General features: G+C 36.7%; 3 protein-coding genes across 7 annotated transcripts; 1 reads left to right on the forward strand and 2 right to left on the reverse strand.

Annotated features, from left to right (window-relative positions):
• Window positions 1-1,143: 1,143 nt before the first annotated feature.
• LOC131672889 (oxysterol-binding protein 1) lies at window positions 1,144-15,394 on the reverse strand. Of its 3 annotated transcripts, none has more exons than XM_058950410.1 (11): window positions 14,934-15,394; window positions 12,275-12,343; window positions 11,047-11,246; window positions 10,733-10,971; window positions 9,593-9,782; window positions 6,834-7,123; window positions 5,731-5,963; window positions 5,076-5,352; window positions 4,148-4,527; window positions 3,663-3,883; window positions 1,144-3,589 (listed from the first exon to the last, which is right to left on the reverse strand). In XM_058950410.1, exons 1-11 carry the CDS (start codon window positions 15,059-15,061, stop codon window positions 3,447-3,449), a joined length of 2,370 nt encoding a protein of 789 aa, XP_058806393.1. In that variant the 5' UTR covers window positions 15,062-15,394; the 3' UTR covers window positions 1,144-3,446. The 3 variants fall into 3 exon arrangements, with proteins under 3 accessions (XP_058806393.1, XP_058806391.1, XP_058806394.1); XM_058950408.1 differs by having other exon boundaries at window positions 10,733-10,974; window positions 14,934-15,393; XM_058950411.1 differs by lacking the exon at window positions 12,275-12,343 and having other exon boundaries at window positions 1,145-3,589; window positions 10,733-10,974; window positions 14,934-15,389.
• A 399-nt stretch (window positions 15,395-15,793) lies between these two features.
• LOC131672890 (folliculin) lies at window positions 15,794-18,504 on the reverse strand. 3 transcript variants are annotated; one of them, XM_058950412.1, is made up of 8 exons: window positions 18,370-18,475; window positions 17,803-18,169; window positions 17,621-17,726; window positions 17,269-17,543; window positions 17,089-17,201; window positions 16,693-17,010; window positions 16,392-16,626; window positions 15,794-16,319 (listed from the first exon to the last, which is right to left on the reverse strand). In XM_058950412.1, exons 2-8 carry the CDS (start codon window positions 18,105-18,107, stop codon window positions 16,178-16,180), a joined length of 1,494 nt encoding a protein of 497 aa, XP_058806395.1. In that variant the 5' UTR covers window positions 18,108-18,169; window positions 18,370-18,475; the 3' UTR covers window positions 15,794-16,177. The 3 variants fall into 3 exon arrangements, with proteins under 3 accessions (XP_058806395.1, XP_058806397.1, XP_058806396.1); XM_058950414.1 differs by lacking the exon at window positions 18,370-18,475 and adding an exon at window positions 18,275-18,363; XM_058950413.1 differs by having other exon boundaries at window positions 15,795-16,319; window positions 18,366-18,504.
• A 748-nt stretch (window positions 18,505-19,252) lies between these two features.
• On the forward strand, window positions 19,253-22,313 carry LOC131672892 (zinc finger protein 11-like). The gene is made up of 3 exons (XM_058950418.1): window positions 19,253-19,391; window positions 19,991-20,444; window positions 20,782-22,313. Exons 2-3 carry the CDS (start codon window positions 20,042-20,044, stop codon window positions 21,243-21,245), a joined length of 867 nt encoding a protein of 288 aa, XP_058806401.1. The 5' UTR covers window positions 19,253-19,391; window positions 19,991-20,041; the 3' UTR covers window positions 21,246-22,313.
• The last annotated feature ends 25 nt before the right edge of the window (window positions 22,314-22,338 follow it).

The raw sequence follows: 22,338 nt of genomic DNA on the forward strand, positions 1-22,338 counted from the left end.
AAATAATGTGATGTATCTCAGTAAAAATTCTATTTAAATAACATGGAATAACAAATGTAATAAATCTATAAATATCACAATTGTGATTATAAAATATTTTGTTTATGTAAAAATCAGTTAGATGTCAACAATAATTTGTTCAGTTATAATTTTGATAATACATAATTAATCAGATTTTTTGGATTCTATCTTGTTCTCTTCAGGTTTCTTCCATGCAAAAGTGCACACACCATTCTTACACTCCTTCACCAACTCTGGAGCATCTTTCTTCTCTTCGTTGCTTTTACCACGATACCAGAATTTCATGAGAATTGGTTGAATGATAAATCGGAATATCATTAGCAGTACAGGTACTATGACACAAGGCACACACACCATTTTGTTTGAATCTTTGACTACTATAAATTTCGATTAATCCAAATCTATAAAAAAAGAAATATAATCTGTTTGAGGTTAATAAGTAAGCTACACTATAAGTTTGAAAAGATTTGCTGTTATACTATGATTTACTCACTCTTAGTAGATATTTTTTGAAGGTATAAGGATCGAAAATACGTTGACAAAATCGTGGATTGGTTATTGTTAACGTGCTGTTCATTCAAACGAGCATGATGTATTGTGTACTCGTCAGACTGTGGCGTAGATGTAGATATATATATAGCTGTTATATATTTGGGATGTATATGTATTGGTATTTGTATGTGTGCTACGTGGAGTATCGTGTAAAAGATTGTTTGTAGTGTGAGGTAGCCAGGCTCACACTCGAGAGAGCTTGGAAGGGTAGAAAACGTTTCGTCCCGATGCTACCGATTGGACTCATCAATGAGGCTTGACGGCCGGTAACATCTGCCTCATACGCTCATGCAAATCCCTAAGTGATGCTCGTACCGCTATGCGGACTTACATATCCAATGAGCGTATTTCTTGCCGCTCGTGGCTGGCCGCTACCATGTGTATGAGGATGGTTAAATTATAAGGCTGCCACATATATACGTATAGACAATATACATGTATATAGTCTGCTAGTGGGACAATAAAGTTGCTTACATTGGTAACGGAATGGTGCGTTTACGTTTGTTTAAGTAAATTTAAATTTGTATCGCCAAATGACACAGCATAACTTGGCAGACCGAAAAAATGTAAAGAAGAAACGAATGATGTTCAATTCGACGATTTGAAATCTTTATTTTCAGCATACAATCTCCATTTGATCCTATACAAACTAACTCACTCGAATGGTCGTATTATTCTCATTATCGCCATAAATGTAATATTAAAAGTTAAGTTTAATGATCTAATAAACAATATTTTCATTTAACCTTTAATAAATAACACACCTCGTAGATAATTTTTTCGCTAAATTAAAAATTTTGTCTCGCACACAGTCACTCTATCACACACATCGTTTACATCTTGGAAAATCAATGGATATATTACAATACTTACAGTGTTTTTCAATAAATGATAATTATTTACTTAATTATTTTTTTTTGTTATTTTTCATTGAATATCTGTCATTAAGCTTGTTATCTCGTTAATATAAAATGACAGGCACTACAGACCAATGGATACGATTTTTCGTATAGGAACTCGACGCAGCATTTGCTTCCCTAAATATACGTACAGCATTATTGTTTTGATCCTCTGCGCGCAAACATCGTAATCCAGCAATGTTCTGAATAAGAGTTCCCTGGTCGCTGCGAACTGTTATTATTATTAATGTATTTGTTTTCCTTTATTATTCTTCAAGCACCACTCGCTGAATGCGCCATTCGCATTGCAGTAGAAATACATCTCAACGTATCATACAGCTAGATAATGTACAAGCGCTCGCTTTGTTTTTGTTCTTTTTTATAATATAATCAAAAAAACTTTTTTGTTGCAACCTTGCTTTCTATATTCCCACAAATGATATTTTTCAAATTATTTTATTATTTAGTATATTATATATAATAATTTCATACCTATAGCACGTATGTAGTTATAAATTTTTAATTCTTATCAACTATTAAAATTATAATACAGCCCGGGATATAATGTATAACAGTTGGTGTATTTTTTAAATAGATTGTTTCGTCCAACAACAATTATTCCATTAATGTGCATAGTTCGGTCCTCTGAAAAAAAAACTTTCGCCAAGATTGCCTTATCATTTTTAAAACTACGTCGTCAGCGTCACCTGTAGTTCAGCGAAACAATCTGTATAGTTATAAATTTCTCAAAATACAATGTATTTATTTATTACATAATAATATTAACGTACGTGTTTACTTTTTTATTTTATATTAATATCTCACATTTTTATAAATAGCAAGATCTTTTAATATGTATAATGAATTAACAAATATTATTAATACATGGACAAGAAAGAATCTTCAGTAATTTATTATAAAGCTCAAACAGCTTTACTACGCAAAAGAGTTTTGGAAGCTCATTTACCATTTAGTAGTTTTAATCATTTCAAGTAATTTTAATAAACTTATCCAACCTTTTCTTGGAGTAAGAATGGAAAGACTCTGACTTTTGCAGTAGAAATGAAATACTTGTATAAAAAGACTAGATTACAAATATAAAGCAAAGTTGATTCACCAGTAAATACGAAAAAGAAATCATTTACAAAGAGAAAACATACGTAAAAAAATTTGTGCGGTGCTATTTATTTTTTGTATGTTTCTTGCAACAAATCTAGATCTGCTTAAAATATGCTTTTCAAGACATTCGTCAAAATGTAATTTGAATAAAGTTATTTTTCCAGAGTCAGACGAAAATCTATAACTTGAAAAAAAGTACACCAACACATGACTCCTTTTAAGTGGCACAAAAAAATCTTTCTAAAGAAAAGTTAAAGTTTATTGTTTTCTGATTTTAATAGCAAAGCTGTATTGTGGCTCGCGCGGTTTTAAACATCGAACGCTAATTATTCATAAAGGCTCTTATTTTTATTTATGATTAATCCTGTACAATTAATCGCAGTGATAAAAGTTCATCGTTCCACTCTTCATTTGTTGATTTTGTTATGTACAAATTTTAGTCTTCGCATTAAAACGTTCGATAGTAACTTAATATCGCAATTAAATACAGAAATCAACAAGTGCAGAGTATATAAAAGTAATATTTCAGCGTCAATCTGATCAAAAGTAGGCATCAAAAGTAAAAACCACTAGATTATTAAACGTTATAAGACAAAAGATAAAAAAAGACGAATCTTGACAAAAAAACATCTAGGCAAAGTGGAGAATCATTATTATATAAAATGAAAATAAAAATCAATTGAAGTCTCCGCGTTAAAGTATTCATTCTCCACTCATTTTATCGATTTTTCTTTTATACAGACTTTGGAAGAATTAGCCCTTATTGACTTGCCTTTGATTGAAAGTTAAAGTGTATATTTAACAAACTTTTTTCAGTTTTTTAACGAGTTCTAGTTATTCACAAAACTACGCTAACTAAAAAATTTGCGGACATCTCGTCCAGTCCTGTTTACTCTTACAATTCCAATACTCGCCATTATATATGTGGCACAAACTGTCTGTGTATTGGTCTTCTTGCTTCTTAAACCACACTGGCTCGTACGCTGCGTAAGGCAATCCTGGAAAGTAAATATAATCAAATTAAACTTGAGTTCTAAGTAGTCTAAAACGATTGGTTTTGAAACAATTAACCTTGAGCTGCAGCTTTTTCGGCCTCGGCTTCTCTTGCTCGCCTCGCTACTCGTTGTTTCTCTTCAAGACGTAATTTTTCTACATTAGCTTCGTCCCACAAGCCATTCTCCATCAATCTCTGATCCGGTCGTAAACGTGAATCCGTTGGAGCTATACCATCCTCGGGTTCATTCAGCTGACAGGCTAATGTCGTAAAATTGTAGTATTTCTCATTGTCTTCACTGCAAAATAAACACATAAAATTTATTATATCTAACGAACTAAAACTATGTTCAAAATAAATGTTGACGATGTCTTTCACATGAATTGTACATTAGAATTAGAAAGGCCAGACAAGTAGCATAAATAATGGAATGAACGCTAGCTCGGTTTACGTTAAATCGTGTATACATAAACAGTTATATGACGAAAGACAGGTGACATTTTCAAAATCGATGTATATTTGACTGAATCTACGGAAATTGCAAGGTATAAACTAGACTTACGGGGGCATACGTCGTTTCCATACAAGAGTATAAGGGCCAGTCTTGTAGACAGGATTGTCAGGTGTTCCAGAGGTGCTGATAACGGGTGCGACTTCAATTTTAGCATCCCAGTTGCCTTGCACCACCCACTTGACCTCTTTGTTGGAGTTCATAACGACTCCCTTAACCTTGCGCTGACTGTCGCGCGAGAAGTAAGAATAGGGTATGTACTTAAGATGACACTTTATTCCTTGCTTGTGGTTAACGATATCCATCTCGCCACTCTGATCGACCCATAGCTTGCCCACAATGATATTGTGCACCGTTGTTGTCACCTTGCGCCACGTATAATGATGGTTACCTGAACTGAATTCCAAGTGGGCGGTTCCCAATGGTACCACCTGCAAGCGTCATAATTTTATTTTGCTGTTTTAATGTCAAATATTCAAAGTCAAGTTGTGCTTTGCTTCACTTTTCATTAGGACATTTGAAATTTCTTGGATGTTTCATAAAACAAAAGAAGGCGCAAAGCAATACACGACCTTTGAAGCTCGGTACAGTTTTGAATTATTGATTTGATAATTTTTCAATTGCTATGTTTTATATACATAAACTACTATGTACGCTAACAGCACTTCCGTCTATTTATCAATGTTTCTCTGTACAGTGATGTATCAGCAAACTTGCGATAACGCTTGGAAGAAAAAAAACTACAATTACAGACGTTATCTCATAATGACGAATGACTATATTTATCACATTAACATTTGTATATTGAACTTCTGCAATGTGCGATAATGAATCTAGGAAAAGATTCGATTATGATTTGTCTATTTCTGTATGGTCGAAAGTTTGCGATTGTCGAAACGAGACAAAAAAAACTTTGCCTTCAATCGAACGACCGCGCGATCGTTAGCGTAAGCGAATTTGCCGATTACTTTGCGCTTACCTGCAAATACTTTCCGCGGAATTTCGATGCCATAGTGAATTCCTGCCAGCATCGCCACTTACGTCCCTCGCAGAATTGAGCAACCATAGGCGGATGATGCGACACTTGCTCAGATATCGCGCGCCAGCCAAGATCGTCCGTGCGATCGCACTCGTAGGTCTCGCCGAGCAACGGGTTAAAGGGTTTACCCGTGCGCGTTGCAGTGGTCGAGTACGCCGACACGGTGAACGCTGCCACGTAGGCCATTTGTTCGTAGCTATCTGTACATTCCGCTGCCCTGTTACATCAATTATAAAGCATCAGTATTGTTTTGGATTTGGAATGATTGGTGGTGACATTGTCTCCGCAAGCCAGCCGAATTCGCAAATTCAAATTGAAGATTGAGTTGAATCTGTCAAGAGTATATTATCGGCATAGTCAGCATTACAGATTAAGCTCGAACGGATATATCTCTTAAAAAGTTGGAGTCTTTAATAGAAAACTGCATACGCTAACTGTTATCTTCAACGTTAATAATACAGCTGATCTCACGCGATAAAAAAAAACTCGATAATCAGGGAAGAGAAGGAAAAGAACAAATAACTTTGACTAAATCGCCGTGCACGCGTGATTCATCGGCATTATGACTAATGGCAGCGCGCATGTATGTATGTACCTGTCGAGAATCTCAGCGTACTCGTAATCCTCGGTGAGTCGCTGCAACATACTAAGTGGCTCGGAAAAGTTGACTGGCATCGGTATCTTGGACAGCTCCTTGCCGATGCAATTTTTCATGATACTCCATAAGTTCAGCGGGTAGTTGGGCTTGTCGGGCACTCGCGTCCTACGCTTACGAATCACCCCGGTGACGCCGCCGCTACTGCTCCCATTGTTTGATTGCCAAGCCGTCTGCGCATTGATAATGATCGATTAGTACTTCTTTTTTTCACATTTTCACGAATCATTCCGGTACTTTTCGATTGCCTGGCGAACGACGGCTTTCGACGGCTTTCGGCGAGCTTTTACCTGCACTATCACTCCGAGATACGATTGTCGAGGATACGATTCGACCTTCTTCTTGCAAAGTGGCATTGCAAATACCGCGATAGGTTACACGTTCACTCGTACACGGCCTAACCCACAGTGATGTCAAATTTAAATGACAAAGCTCCTTATCTCTTTTGACATTGATAACTAACAATCTTTCAATTTATCTATTGATACGAGCGATATCTTATGATTTAATAATTCTTTTTACAATATTGAAACTTTCGGACTCTGCTATTCAAGAGGCCTAATCAATGATAAGTAAGCATTTTCTCTGCCTTTATTACCTCGTCGATTGACGTGTGGTTTCTATTAACGAACTTTTAAGAATAATAGTAGATTACTTGTTTTCTCAAATCCGAGCACACTATTTCTTCGAGTACACTAGTTCTACGCGCGCGCGAGCGATTTCATCAAGAAAAAAATATTTGATCATTCGATTTAAATGCACGCCCAGTAGCTCTAACATCGATCATAACAATACCAACGGAAATGTTGGATCTGGCACTTACAATTAGGGAAGAAATAACTTGGCTAACAAATCGCAGCACGAATAACACGAGCTCATTATCATAAATTAGAATAACGGTCAGTTGTCTCATTTGACTCGAAAGAGAGTCAGTTTAAACGCGAAAACGGCAACAAGCTACACGCGTATATGAATGGAATGCAAATGGCACAGGCCAGCAACGAGCGAGCATTCGAGCGCCAGACCAACAAGTTCACACTCACACTGTCGACCTCGGTAACTTGTAAGGACTGCAGCTTTTGCGGAAAATCAGTCGTCCCATCGATCACGATGAGATAGTCGCTTTGTCCCCTCACCACTGGAGTAGGATCGCCCTCGGAACTGGAGCCATCGTCGCTGCCTTGCGAGTCGGTACGTTCGCGTAAACCTGCCACGCCGCGATCGTCTGCTTCTTCGCCTGGCACGCTCAGTGTGAACGTGTCCGACTCTTGAGCATCGTAAAATTCGGCGTTATCCTCGTCGTCCTCGCTCGGCGACGCGTTCACTGCTGCGTCTGTTGGGAAATGCATACTAATCATTAATCGCTCTGCGTTCTCATTGATTGTCTCTTCGCGAGCCTGACCGTGATAAATTGCTCGGAGAGCTCGGAGGCTTCTTTCGATCGAGAGTTTTGATGGGCCTTTACGAATACCAGCAAAATAATTAGAAAGTTGATCGCGATAGCTACGCGTTTGGCTATCTTTCACTCATAATTTTTGCGCGCAAAGCTCTCCCCTTTAGACTACCGAGTCACGAAAATTTATATCCTTCTCGAGAAACATCGCAAACAGCAGCCGAGGTATAACCTACAAAAGCTCCACTGTTTATTTCGCACACCCTCGTTTGTTTGTTCGAAAGCGCGGCTATTGTTGGCAAAATCAGAGATTCCGGACGATTCGCTCTCGGCCGAAGAGAGCAACGTTCGCGCACGCGAATCGATTTCGCAACAGCGTCGGCCGAGCTTTGCCAGGCGCTCGAGAGAGCAGAGCTTGCACGCGAGCGCGTTATCGCGAGACAGACGTGTCCGAGTCCAACCAAACAATCCTTCGCTCGCCAGCACCGACCACACAAGCCAAATTGCAGACTTGCCTAAAAGGCTAACAATTGCGTGCTAGGTCATTTATTGCAGGCGTCGAGTACACATGCACGAGAGAAGCAGACACGCGCGACTCTTCATACTAAGTCTAATTTCGGATCGGATCTTCGTGCGTTTGGTTAAATAAAATCGCGCTCGAGAGTCCGTTCGTTCGTCTGTTCGTCTGTTCGTCTGTTCGTCTGTCCGTCTGTCCGTCTGTCCGTCTGTCCGTCTGTCCGTCAGTCCATCCGTCCGTCCGTGTTTCTCTATGTGTGTGTGTGTGTGTGTGTACGCGTGTGCATGCCAACGATGACGTTCGACATTGGCAATATAACCGAACGGTCACAAGCGCGCTTGGACTTTGTTTGCCGCTTAACGATTCATCGGCCAGTCGCCGATGATCTTGGCCTGTCGAACCTTGGACTCTCGTCCGCTCCAGTTTACGGCGAGGCGAGAGGAGGACGGCTGGGAATTTGTCGGCAGGACAAGGCCACAGATACACCACCTGTCTGCTCCCGCGTATGTTTTCACGCACCGCGGCAATGTCGCGAACCGTGCGCTGCGGATGACCGAGACACAACTGAAAGCAAAGTAAGCGCACGAGAGGAATTGCGTTCGATCGCCATCTGGCGACGCGAGATTTAAGGACGACCGACGATGCAAAGCTCGGTTAGTCATATACGGCTGTCGCAAGCTTGCTCAAACGGACAGGATGCTTGACAGTTTAGCGATGAATGGCGCGAGGAAGGCATTTTGAGCCGTTTCTTTTGTCGGTTTTTTTTTCGCGAGCTTTTGGATGGATTATCTTTCCATAGCTGTCAATGTTTAATTTATCTTTGTTCTAAAATTAGCCAACTCGAGAGGATTCAATTTTTCGTAACTCAAGCTTCCACGAGTTTCCGAATATCTCGTTACAATAAGAAACAATAGATCTCGAAAACGATCGATGGAATATAAAATTAACCACGAGCATTAAGAACAGTAATACAAAACATTCATAAGGGATGATTAAAAAGTCTAATTTAATTTGCGAGTACTGTTACACTGCATTATTACTTTGTGTAATTGCTAAAACTTTACTTTGGCTGAACAATTATATCATCTCAATTGATCATCGCGAAAGTTAGCACCCAATTGTTGCTTTCGAAAACAAAAGTCATGTAGAAATTAAAGAAGAGATAGGATTATTGATTTGACGATTTGGTCGGCGTCGTGTAAGTTGGCCCTTTCCCCACACTGTTTGCTTTCGGAAGTCAAGCGGCAGTTTACAGTATTCTTACTATAAGTTACAAGCTTGTTAGTCGACTTATTACGAAAAAAGTTTTCTGTTACCACAGTCTCTGTTCGATAGGTTTTCGTTTGATACATTGAATCCGATAAGCGTTTACTTTCGAATCTTTACGATTCTCGTAATACAAAAGAAACTATCAGAAAAATTATTAGAAAAGTCATCGTAAAATTAGCAGCTATAACAAAAATATTGTTCGTTACAGAATGCATAAATGAATTTAATAAAAGTGTTTTGAAGTCAGTAGAGCACTTTAAAGCCGTATAAGTATGTACACACGCAAGTGCAATTTCAAGCATTAAGCTTTGAACCATTATTAGGTAAAATCGTATCTAGATCATTTATTGTCTGCATGAATCTATGCAAGATATCTGACTAACCTTATATTGTCAATAAAATACAGACAAAACCTTGAAAATTTTCAAGAGTCCGTACTAGCGTTACTTGGTCAATGAATATACGATCTTAAATAATACTGCTGGTACTCAAAATACATATTACAACAGCCAAACGAATACAAACACTGAACACTGTTTTACTTAAAAAACTAAATGAAACGATTGACAAGTTAATCGGATTATCAGGTCGGTTGGTAATTTTGGGCAGATGGAAACACTTACGAGGTGGTCTGTGTTCCTGCGCAGTGGACGGTGGTCGAGCGTGTCGAGCTTCCTCCTCGAGGTGCGAATGTTGACGCGCCAGTTCCTCGAACATCTCCTCGATGCGAACCTTTTGGTCGCGCTCGTGCTGCAGCATTTTCTTCCATTTGGGCTCTTGCTGCTGCGCTAATTGCAGATACTCGTAACTCGACTGCAATTTAAAACCAGCGACTCAGTAATCAACTTATTATTTTTTTATCTGAATTGCTTGTTAACTAATAATACATTTATGAATTTAAGACAATTTTCTAGTATTAACTTAATCGAACGACATTCCGTCGGAGAAACAAGCGCGTTCTCATATCGATTGTAATGACCCGCGTTACTCGCGAAAGAAAAGAACGTATTTATTTTATATCAATCACGCATGATAATGATGAAAAAACTGCGTCTCACGCAACGCAATAGAATATCAAAAGAAAAAGACGACGATCGATCTCGCCTCTCCATTCATTATGAAAAAGTTAGTTTTCGCCAGCAAAGTGGATTTGAATAATTTAAACAAACTTACATATCTGTTTAATATTCACTTCCATTTCTAATTTAAGAGCAACAACTTGTACGTGAATATATCGGACAAGTTTACAAAAACAGAATAGAAGTTATCGTCATGCAAATTGAAAGGTCAAGTCGGAACAGACACTTTAATAAAATAATCGTACAAGGTCGATCCGCGACCGTTTTATACCACTCGTGTGCTTTTTTTCAAGCTAACAACTAAAGCGTGACTCGCAACGTTATGTTTTATTTCGTACTTGGTTATCCATAAAGCGTTATTACATTCGCGTAGTATTGAGTGAAAAAATTATTGCTCGCAACCGGACGCAATGAAATCACATAGTGTAATCATCGTTAATTTTATTCCGCGAGAAAAAATATCGATAAATATTCAATGTAACGGAACTTTCGGCGAAGCTTTTGTTGTTTTCTTCCGCCAGCGACACGTGACAAAATTTCATATCGCTACCTTTATAGCAATTGATTTCGCGCTTTACAGAAAGCAATTGAGACAATTATAGCTCGATGTCGAATCACTTTTCAAAGACTATCCATCGCGCAACCTTTGCAATTTTAACGAGAATGATAAAAAAGCCAATTTACTTTGACCATAGAATTGGCAGTATTTATGAACTGCGTGAATTTCTCGTTGACGGTCTTGATCTTGGCAGCGAGTTCGGGAACGAGCGCTTCGCAAGATTCAAGATCAGTGACGGAGTGTTGCAGCGTGGTGTTATGCTTGGTCAGCAGATCGTTCAATTTCTGCAGCTTCTTTAAGCGGTCAGTCAACTCCTTGATCGACGTCATGTTGTCACCCATCTGATTGTCGTTCTCCTCTTCTTCTTCTAAGACAAGCGTTCAAGTGTTGAGAACACAGCGACAACGAAACCCCAAGCGAGCTATGAACTAAGACATACCCGATGTTTGGATGGCCTTGGCTTTGGCGAGCTCCAAGGCCCAAACCCATTCCTGTCGCTCCTTCTCGGTCGCGGCCTTGATGTGGAATGTCTGGGTGCCGCCATTGCTCACCACGAACGTACACGCGTCCACCGCGTGTATTATGGCACCGTGCAAGGATATCGTGCCACGACAAGTGTGTGATATCTCGCTTGGGTTCCTAAATCACAAATCAGCGTTTTTTCAAATGGCCGCTCGTTGTTTTTTCTTTTCTATCGATAAAAAAAAAGAAAAAAACAACAACAAAAAAACTTTATTTTCTGTTTGTTGCTCAAATGAAGAATAAAGAGACACCAAGCGTCCCCGCTTATTTCGTTTGTTTTTCACAGTTCTAGCGTTCAATTAGTAGGCGGTACGTGTACAAACGTCAAGCGACAAACAATTAGCACGCACCTCCACCAGCTTACTTACTCGACTTCCCTCGAAATGCGGCATGCAATTAAATATTTTTTGGTGTGTGTTTCTGCAAAGGACCAATCAAGTAATATCCTCAAGCGAGACAATGTTTTCCAGAGAAACAGAAACGATTTTTTTTTCTACAGTTAATGTAGTGCGTAAGCGTATCGCGGAAAGTGCTCTTTCTTTACGATTCTTACGCGGCTTTATGTATACTTTTTCTGCAAGGTAAACGATAATAGTGAGATGACACGATATTTTTCGATCGAAGAAGGTGATACTCTGGTCAACATTTTTTTTCTCTCTTTCTCACTTGCTTTGCGCTACGTTATGCAATTACGTGACTCTAGAGAAATGCTATAAAGTATATGACAATGCGTGTGTAGCTTGACGGTTCGAAACGTTAAAAAATCAATGGAACACAGGATTAAAAAAAAAGAAGGACGAAACAATTGCTTCACAAGTATACAAATTCCAGAAGAGAAATAAATAAGAAACAGAGTGTAAATTAACAGACAAGACGAACAGAGGCACGAGTATGCGGATATTCAATTTTTTCGTAATCAAGTTTTCAAGCATTCAGAAATCAAAATCCCATCGTCAACGCAACAAATAATTAATGATCGCATTAGTAACAACGAGCACACGCAAAAAGATTCTGAAGTAAAACAAGTTAAATGAGAGCATAAATAATGCTAGATAGAGAAAGGAGAGAATAAAGTCAGGATAATTGGCGAAATTTTTTTTTTGTTTCTTTTTTTTTCAATTTTTTTTATTTTTCTTTTTACTTACTCGGAGGCTCTGCCAGCCTTCCGCTTGCGTCGTGACGATATCTTGGCCCCCCCATGAGTTGATTCAGCCCTAAACAATCCATAACAACAAAATACAAACTTGGGCTATGAACTTGAAAAGATTTGTTCTCTTTCTTTTGTTTTCTTTTTTGGTTTTTTTTTCTTTTTTCTTTTTGTTTTTTTTAATGGAAACGTTTGGATTTCATCATGTTTATTTTTTAATCGTCTAGCTGCAAGCAGACTTTTCGTTCATCAGGTAGGTACAAAATGACAATGATAACATACGAATGACAGATGGACACTGCAAATTTCAACTTCTTACACATTATTCATCATACCAGAGAAGATTATATACGTATGAAGATAAGACGATTATAATCGCGAATGCCAACGAAATAATTGAAATAAGAAATCATAGTGCTTCCGTTTTTTTCACTCAACTGGCAGAGCACACCTCGTCATGAGTTTTTTTTTCAACAGTTTCACAAACATAGAGATTTGCTCGATTGTGCTGTAAAGAGTGCGATTAAAAATAAAGTAAGTGCTTCAAAGAAAAATAATTTGTTGAAGAAAATAAAAATATACGTGAAATGAAACATCGAGAGAACGTGAAAAAAAAATTAAAATATGCAGGCTTGAACCTAAGTAAGAGCGCAAAAAAATTAATTTATACGGATGAAGGGTCATGCATAGTGTGACGTTTAACTTTCCCTATATTTTATTATAAAATCTTATCGTAAATCGTTCCGTTTGTTACTAGACGAATTTTTCTCCTAGTTTCCAAATTTCTAAGAAGCTCGTGTTTTGTCCTTTTCTTTTCTTTTCACTTCTAGGCAACCTCTAAATTAATCTATTGCAACAGGGATCTATATAGAACTATTTTATTTTTACAATCAGCACTCAATAATAATTACTCTTGCGTAATTATTAAAAAAAAAATGTCTTTGTAATGCTTTCGATTATTCTTATTCCACCCAATGTGTGATAAATCAAAATTTCAATTTTATTTTCTCAAGTAAAAATATTAAAGATGATTCTTGAATAAAAAGAAAAAAGATGTATTTATTTCTTTTTCTAAATATTTATTGATAATTGTTAAAAATTACCGCAATTTATAATGAAGGTAAGCAGAAATTAGTGAGGTATGTAGAGAATGATATCGCATTCCAAATAGATATAAAAAATTGTTATTATATTGTTTGTCACACAATTTGATAATCGAGAGCGCGAATGTTATTTACATAGAATTTATATATGAGCATTTGCTATGCTTCAGAGACAATTTTATAATGAGCTCTGCTGAGAGGCAAATGGGCCAAAATTAAAAGTGAAACTCGAAACTCAAAATTTTTAATGTGAAAATGAATTGCCATTGGAAATGTTTCTTGAGCAAAATTTTTATAAGTAAATTTACAATATTAATATCAGCTTAATGTACTAAATATACTCTCCTGTTGAAGATAACTTTCAAATAATATTTCTAGCAACTAAGTAATTTTGTATATTAATTGATAAGATTTACTTATTCTAAAGCAAATTCAGCTTTGAAAAACAACTACAATACTTTATATAAATTTTCGATTTACAGAACATATAGGTTACATACATTACATAATATCAAATTACTTTTACATAATAATAAAAGGTTTATTAGATAGTTTTATGTTTTGAGTAATTTTAAGGAACTATGGAACCAATTTTTGTTTACTGTAAAAATAAATTGTATTAGCATATGAGTATAAAATAAACCAAAAACTAATAAAAATATTAATTAATAATTTGATTTATGGTAATAAAACTTTGGTTAACACAAAACATTTGTTTTGCAAATCAAATTTTTATAACCTCTTCACACTACACACTAAAAACTTTCCCATTTAAATAAAGCAATTTAATGAAACTACTTCTCCTTTAAAACCAACATATTAACTCTTTCCATTTTACACTTTTTTTCATGCACTGATGAGGCTGATTTAACATTTCTGAATCAGACTTTATTATAATGCGGTAGATAAAAAAAAATGATGAATCATTTCAAAAAACATTTCCAACAACTAAGGGGTCAAAATTATTTCTCCAGATTAGTGATAATAATGCAACATTACTGTATCATAACTAATGTAATAGTATTTAAATTAATGCACAGCATTTTGGAAATTTTATCTACTTGTTCATTATATCGCAAGAACTTGTGACTAATAGATGTAGGTACACAAATAATAAAAATCAATAAAAATTGTAAAAATCTATCTCATATTTTACATCAGTACCAGTAAAGCTGAAGAAAAATAGCACGGCACAAGGCAGCAAAATGACAGAACGCAAGGGAAATCTTATACTGGTGTGAATATTTTTGACACAGCAACAACAATATCAGTATCAAAACAGTGCTTGCATGATTGGTCAAAATCAAAAAAAGATAATGTAAACAAAGAAGCATTGATATCACACAACACACAATTGCAGACCACAGTAAAGTTGCATTATCATTTGACAGTCTCATAGAGTTGAAGGAAACTGCACACTTAATGACACATGTAATGCTGTATCATAAAATGCATTGGAGAGCTGCAGTCCATTTTCATAATTATGGATAAGCCACGGCTTGTCGATATACAGCTGTGACAATAATAAAAGAAACGCAAGCACACGTGAGATACCTGTAATAGGAGAGGAGGCCATTCGACAGAACGAACCACCTACGTTGATAACCCTTGATGTAGTTGGTCCACTTGAATAGCCATCCTTTTTTGTCAGCTGAAGCAACAGCAGCTGAAGCACCACTCATTCTCGTCGCGGCAGCCACTGGCTCACTTTGCCTTCTCGCCGCTGCCGTTGCAGACCGCGGATGACACGTCGTCGCCGTGGTGGTAGTCGTGGTGATGCTACTCGCGCGGCGCCTTACTACTCTACGCAGCTGCGGGCAGCACCACGTCCTTCGGCTTCTAGCCGTCGTCAATACACCTTTGATTTGCTAACTCCTCAAACTCCAAGCTACTTTGCCTGCATTAATTTGTTGTCGTTACTCTCTCTCTCTCTCTCTCTATATCTCTTTTTCTTGTCAACGTTGATTCTTTCTACACACGATTCAGCTCGCAATGTCTGCTGCTGCTACTACTTCCACGTAGACTTTAGCCACCATTTTAGCACTGGCGCGCCGCGACCTATATCAGGGGAGCGCGGAGCGATAATGAACTGTAGCAGACGCGAGATAGCGCTTTTCTCTCTTTCTCTGCAACTACTGTCTTTCTGTTTCCTCGCTTGCTACGTTGGAAGCTCAAAATCATGTAAGAGAGTATAACTTTGCTATATTTTTTTACGGAATGCGTGCTCACTCGATGAGCAACCGATGAACACTGCGGCGGTCACAGCGACGACGACGATGATGCGGGTGTTTTCTCTCTCTCTCTCTCTCTCTTTTGTGCGCGTGGTGAACGGTCACAATTATAAATATTCTCAGAACTTGAACGTGACTTGGGATTCACTGCTGTATGGTAGGTATGACATGGACTTTGGATACATGAAAGTGTCATCTTTTATTGCTCAATGAAGGATATTTTTCTTTATTTCGTCAATTTCGTACACATCGAAAAATCACTTTTTAAATGTATAAAAGTGAAATGTGTTGGTTAAAATTGTTTTGAAAGAAAAAATCAAGTTTCTCAACCATAAATAATTTTTATTGTAGACAATTTCTGATGCCTAAGTTATATCTTTCAACAATATATAAAATCAAATATTACTGCTATAGTTACAAATTTTAATTTGATAATAAATAAAAAATAGCACAACCTTGAACACATAAAATTTACAGAGATTATACCTTCATGCATATTTTTACAATAAATAAATACTGCTTAGCCATTCTAGGAAACAAGAAAAAAAATGATTCTTGAACGCAATATTACGCAGGATTGGAGGGTAAACCCATAGACCAAGCATCTAAAAGCTTTTTGTCTTGTGGACCAGCTCCTAAACTTAGCATTAAATTTGTCAAATTTCCTCTATGGCCTCTTCCATGCATAGCATGAACTACTTTCGCAATGCTGTAAACAATAACATTGTATCATCAATACTTACGAAATCGAAGAATAAATAAAAAAGAAATAAAAATTTACTTGGCCCATTCTTCTTGTAAAGTAGAAAAATGTACTTCTAGTACCGAGTCAACTAATTTTTCATTGTCGAGCGATTTTTCCAATTTAATTAAGAGAGTAGGAAGCTTCAATGGCAGTACTCCTGTCCACCTGATCACATGTGACCTTGTGTCATCTGTCCTGTGCTCCAAAGGGAGAATGTCAAGTCTACAAACATCTGCACAAGGTAAAGGCACTGCAACTGATGTATCTACACCTACAAAATTGCCAAATCAATAAAAACAATATACATTGTAAAATCGATAAAAATAGTTTAACTTACTAATAAAGTTGCATACATTAGAATCCAAGTACTCATTTGCCCTGGTTCTCACCCTTCGACATGCTCGCGGCACAAGTGAGCATAATCCGTACAAAGATTCGAGAGTCTGTAGCGGCGGTCCCCTAACAAGTATCTGAATGCCTATTAAAGCCGCATATAATATCTGTCGAAACTGATCACGTCCAAGCGATTTTCTTAAGTTTCTCAAAATCGACATGGGATTGAGATTGGAAATTTCGATAAAATCCGGCATTCTGTTATCCACACTTAAATTAATAGGAGCTTTGGCATTGACCAATGTAAATCCTTCTTCAGTTTCTAAAAATAAAAGCAGGGATTGTTTTTATCAAACTATACAAAAATTATCGGCATGAGTAGTAATTCAATTGGACATACCCAAATGATGTTCTAGATTGAAAGAGACTTCTTCGTCTAACAAACTCAAAGGTAGTATTTCTACAAAATGTCGTGCTCCTGCACTCAGTATCCATACAAACCACATGTGTATTCTGAAAATTATCAATTTCAATCGATTCAATTACAAATACATTTATTTGCAAATTAGTTTCTATTTACCTTACAAAGACATGCTTTTCATTTGTAATTTCACTAAGACCACGTGGTTGTTTATTAGAATTAGACTGCAATGCTGGTCCACTGTTAACTGTAGCCATTCTAACAACCCTTTGAGGGCATTCTGCTTCTTCAGCATTGTATTTTTTCTCAGCAAACTCCTGTAATTCCCTGATTATTTCCTTTAGATTGTCTACCAGAAAAGGCCACATGTTCAATAAAAATTGCTTGTCTCGCATAAAAACAATGAAACTACACCACCTCCGGAGTCCTCTAGCCTGACAGCAATAGAAAGCTTTTTTAATAAAAATTATAACAAACATATGGATAGTTCTTTTGATAAAACACTGCATACTTGTGCATCTTTCAATGAAAAAGTGTGACTCAAAACATGACCCCTCGATTCATCTCCAAAGTAACAGACACCTTCTTTGCCAGGATGTACTTCACAGCTTAGACTCCTTAAAAGAAAAACAATACAATTTGAAGTGTCTTTCACAGTCGATTGATTGTTACTGAAGCACATTGATTGCTTACCTTATGCAAGCATGTTTAAGATGAGTTCCGATGTCATGCATCAAAGACTGTTGAGCCGACAGAAAGGAAGTCCTGGTCTCATGTTCATTGCTCAAATATTTAAGATTACCTAAGCTGTGACATCCTTCGCAATTAGACTGCATTTCAGTACATAAATCTTGCGCCTGCCTTAACACTTCCTTTGGTCCATAGAACTTTAGTTTATCACTGTTGTGATTTTCAAAACTTTTGTATGTCTGCGTGGTAAAGATGACTTTGGGGCCGTGCATTTCGCAAAAAGTGCATAATGCTATCACCGCATTCATCTTTGTAAAGTATTCTCTAGCATCGAGATTTTGTGACGTTTTCTTGGCCCTCTTAACATCACCTGCGATAAAAATTAATGATTAATTTACCGCAAACAATTAATGGAATCACCATTTTCAAAACGTGAAATTTCGTTAGAGAACTAAAACATTTTTTCTTCATTTACATTGACATAACCTCGAGAGAAGGAATAGTGCGTGAGAATGGATTTTTTAAAACGGAAGCTACAACTTCTACTAAAAAAATGGATGACTTGCCTACGTTTTGTGAGGCTAATCACGAATCTCGTAATTTATTTTCTCATGTTTATTTGCTCGGTAGTTTCACGTGACATTTGACAAGACGACGAAAATAAGGCGATAACGCGCAACACATGACATTTTACGGAAACATCAGTCTCTTTGTTATCGACTAGTTATAATTTATTACGCTCATCGTCGTCATTGTTGAATTATTGTATAACTAACGTCATTCAAAAGTTTCCTATGTCTACGATATGATTCAATTAGCAACTATTTTTACGTAAACTAATGATTGATTTCTTTTTATAGATGAAACTCAAAAGTAATATTTGCGAATACTATATCTATTTTCATTGTATAGTTTATGAATTTATGAATGAAATTAATGTATTGCACGTGATGAAAAAATATTTTATATAGAAGTATATTAAAATAGCAGTATATTTTTGAAATATATAATTTATTTTGAAATATATAAGTTCATAATTATTTTTTTATTAAATAATTTTTAATTATAATTGCATTCACGAAAAACGTTTATGACATACATATAGTTGATTATCATTGCCACAAAACGAAAAATCACATTTATTTTCTATTTACCTTCGTTTGAGCATCATACATATTGTCAAAATTATCAAATTTCTACGATATACGTAATACTTAATCATTTCATAATAATATTTACATTAATAAATACAAGCATAAACAGCGAAGTGATGCAGAAAGTAAATCGGCGTTTAAAGGGACAAACGATTCGCAAGTGCATTCAGTTCAGACGTCACCCTGCAGAGGGGGAGAGAAAGAGAGGGAGAGAATATAGAGAGAAGGGATCAAAGACACATCGTAGTGCACCTAGAAGCAAAGGCACTGCGCGCGGAAAAAAACATCATCGCCCGGCCATCGGTGAGTGCGTTTCGGGCTTTGGCACGTAGAACAAGACAGCACACAGTATAAGCAGCTGATGTCAAAGATGGCTGTTGCCACTGCAAACAAATAAGTCTTGTATTACTAATCCAAACGGTTCAACAGAGTCGTAAGGTAAGTTGCAGTATTCACACTTGCATGTGCTCAAAATATATACGAGTTTAAACCTTGCGCACTTCGACAACGGAAAAACTAGATTCTTTGTAGTGTGTTTGGGCGTAAAAAACGAGCAGCAGCTGATCGATACGATATGTTTGCCATATTCCGTTACTTTTCTCCCCCCCCCCTTCCTCCCCCCTGATTGTACAGACAGAAAGGTAATTTCTTTTTTTCCTTTCATCGTTGATAGTGTATTTACGCGAGAGTTTACCTACCTGTGTGCTCACACGGTGGTTTTTTTTAATGACCCGCCGACACGCTCGGCGTAGTATGTTACTGCGGAATTGAAGTATGGAGGCGTTTCGTAATTTTTGCTATTGATTCGCGGTAGATTGATTATTACACTTCATTGAGCAAATAGCAAATTTTGTTTTGCGTGGGATTAAAATATTTGTGATAGCTCGTGGACGAAGCAATGACTTTCCTCAATAAGATGAATTTATCACAAGTTTTGTAATAGATGATAATTTTGTTTGAAAAAACAAATCATCTAGATAATCAGACCATCAAAAATACGGGAAAAATGAGATAAGTTATTTTATTTATAATTACAGATGTTCGAATTTCGATTTAAATAAAGCAAGATAAAAACACCACAAACACAAATGGCATATGATCCAAGACATTTGAAGTATCCACCAGAGATGCACCATCCACAGAACATGACACATTATCCATATCCTGGTCATCATATGATGCAGCCAATACCACACAGAACTGATGAGAACAGAAATGACAATCATTGTGGTAACAAAGAGATATGTTCCACTGTTTCTCATCAATCACTAGGTACACAGACTATTCAAAAAGTTGATGCAGCTACCATGACTGACCCACTGCGGATAGACTTTAGTTTGACCTCTGAATATTTGGCTAGATGTTCTAATACTCTTGGATTACCTTACGTCTGCAAGTACGAAGATAACAGCAATAATTCAACTGTCCACAGTTATCAAGATGTTCAACCAAAGATTGAGTATGATATGCCAGAGCCTCAACGAATTAATGGTTGGTACAAGTCACCTTTTACTTGTAATACTTATCTAATTATCTATGCACTATGTTTGAATTCAGTGTTCAAAGAAATAGCTTTTTCTGCGAGAGTCAAATTTTTACCTCTAAAAATATTCTTTGACATAAGCTTTCGACATGAAATAACATTAATCAACTATGAAAACGAATTTTGCTTAAAAGATTTAGAATTATAAGGCTGCATCTTAATTGGCAGCTTATAACAAGAATAAATAATGGACTAAGCAGCGTCGTTATTAAATACGTAAATGAATCAACGTAAGAAAGAAGCTGCACCAATTCTTTACTAACGTTTAACGAATTATTCGTGTAGGAATGCTGGTATATCACTGCCCAGAGTGCGCTTATCGGTTCGAGGACCGCGAAGCATTACAAGACCACCTCGAGGAGCACAAACAACGACCTCACGTGTGCGACATTTGTGGTGCAAGTCTAAAACGCAAAGAGCACCTGGATCGTCACAAGCAGGGACATAACAAAGATCGACCGTATCAATGTAACGTTTGTTGCAAGGCATTCAAACGCAACGAGCATTTGGCTAGACACATGGTCACGCATTCGGGTAGCAAGAATCAGGTTTGTCCACACTGTGGCAAGGCATTCTACAGGAAGGATCATCTAAAGAAACATTTACTCAGCCATGGAGGCGGGACTGGCGCTACAAGTAAGACTGCCGGCAAGAGTCTGGCTGAGCACGATAATCATCAGGAGGAAAGTACCTTTGCCATGATGATGAGGCAGGCTGGTCCTCCTTCATTTTCCGTTCTACGTACCTAATAAGCTAGCTAGTTCTCTTCGAACGAATGGATCGAGAGCAGTTTATCTTATTCTCACTTGGCCCAATTCCACATTTGTTGTATATAATTTATTCTTTCCTCCCGTTGTGCACACACACTTTCACGCGAGTGAGAACGTTTACTGCAGAGTATTGAATTCCGGCACACCTAATTTCAACAAAGACGTTTCAGACTTTAATTTTTACTAATTATCTATATAGCCAATTTTGTTTTCTTCTTTTATTTCTTTTTTATACAACTTTGCATCGAATAATCATTTTGATCGGTAGACTGTTGCTTTTTATTTGGTTATTTATTTTAAGGTGTTACGTGAATAACCTATATTATTTGCGTTATCTTTAGTGAACTCACTGCCAAATTTTTCTTCTACTTTTAATCTTTACTTTTGCGAGCAGAATATTTCGTTTACATTTCACATTATTTTTAAGTTTACGCAATAGATTATATTAAAGGAAAAAGAAATGGTACTTATTCAACTTCAATTTATATAAATTCGGTCGGTGAATAGCAAATTCGTAACAAGTTGCGAAAGATGTAAGTGATAAATACACGGATTCTCAACTATTATAGTTATTTATTCCTATAGTGTAAAAAGTAGTTTTAACAGAAGGGAATTCGCGCCGAAGTATAAATTTATTTTGGTTAAACGTCCTTATTAAATCAAACCTTATTGTGTAAATTGAATACGTTTGTTTGATATAATTGATGCAAGTGCTTTATTTACAAATAGGAAATCAGTGATATTCCCATTGATTGATCGATTGGAAACTATACCGTTGTAGCATTATTGTTATAGAAACTATGCAAGTTATTTTGTAACAATCGCATAATTGACAAAATATCGTTAAGGTTGCCTTTTTAATTATATATATATAAAAGAAAAATATTTATAAAGAAAAAACAAATGTAGGAGCTTAATTTTTTTACGTGTGTGTGTCCACATGAGTTTTTTCTTTGCGGCGATTGTTTCGTTATTATTGTATAGCAAATAATTTCTCACTTGAAGGTGAATTTCGGTGATTTGTAATTTTGTAAATGATTATGAAATTTGACTTGGTCTTTCTTTAAAATAA

The sequence above is a fragment of the Phymastichus coffea genome, unplaced genomic scaffold (assembly GCF_024137745.1).
Source record: "Phymastichus coffea isolate CEN01 unplaced genomic scaffold, Cenicafe_Pcof_1.1 PCOF00161, whole genome shotgun sequence".
NCBI lineage: Eukaryota > Metazoa > Arthropoda > Insecta > Hymenoptera > Eulophidae > Phymastichus > Phymastichus coffea.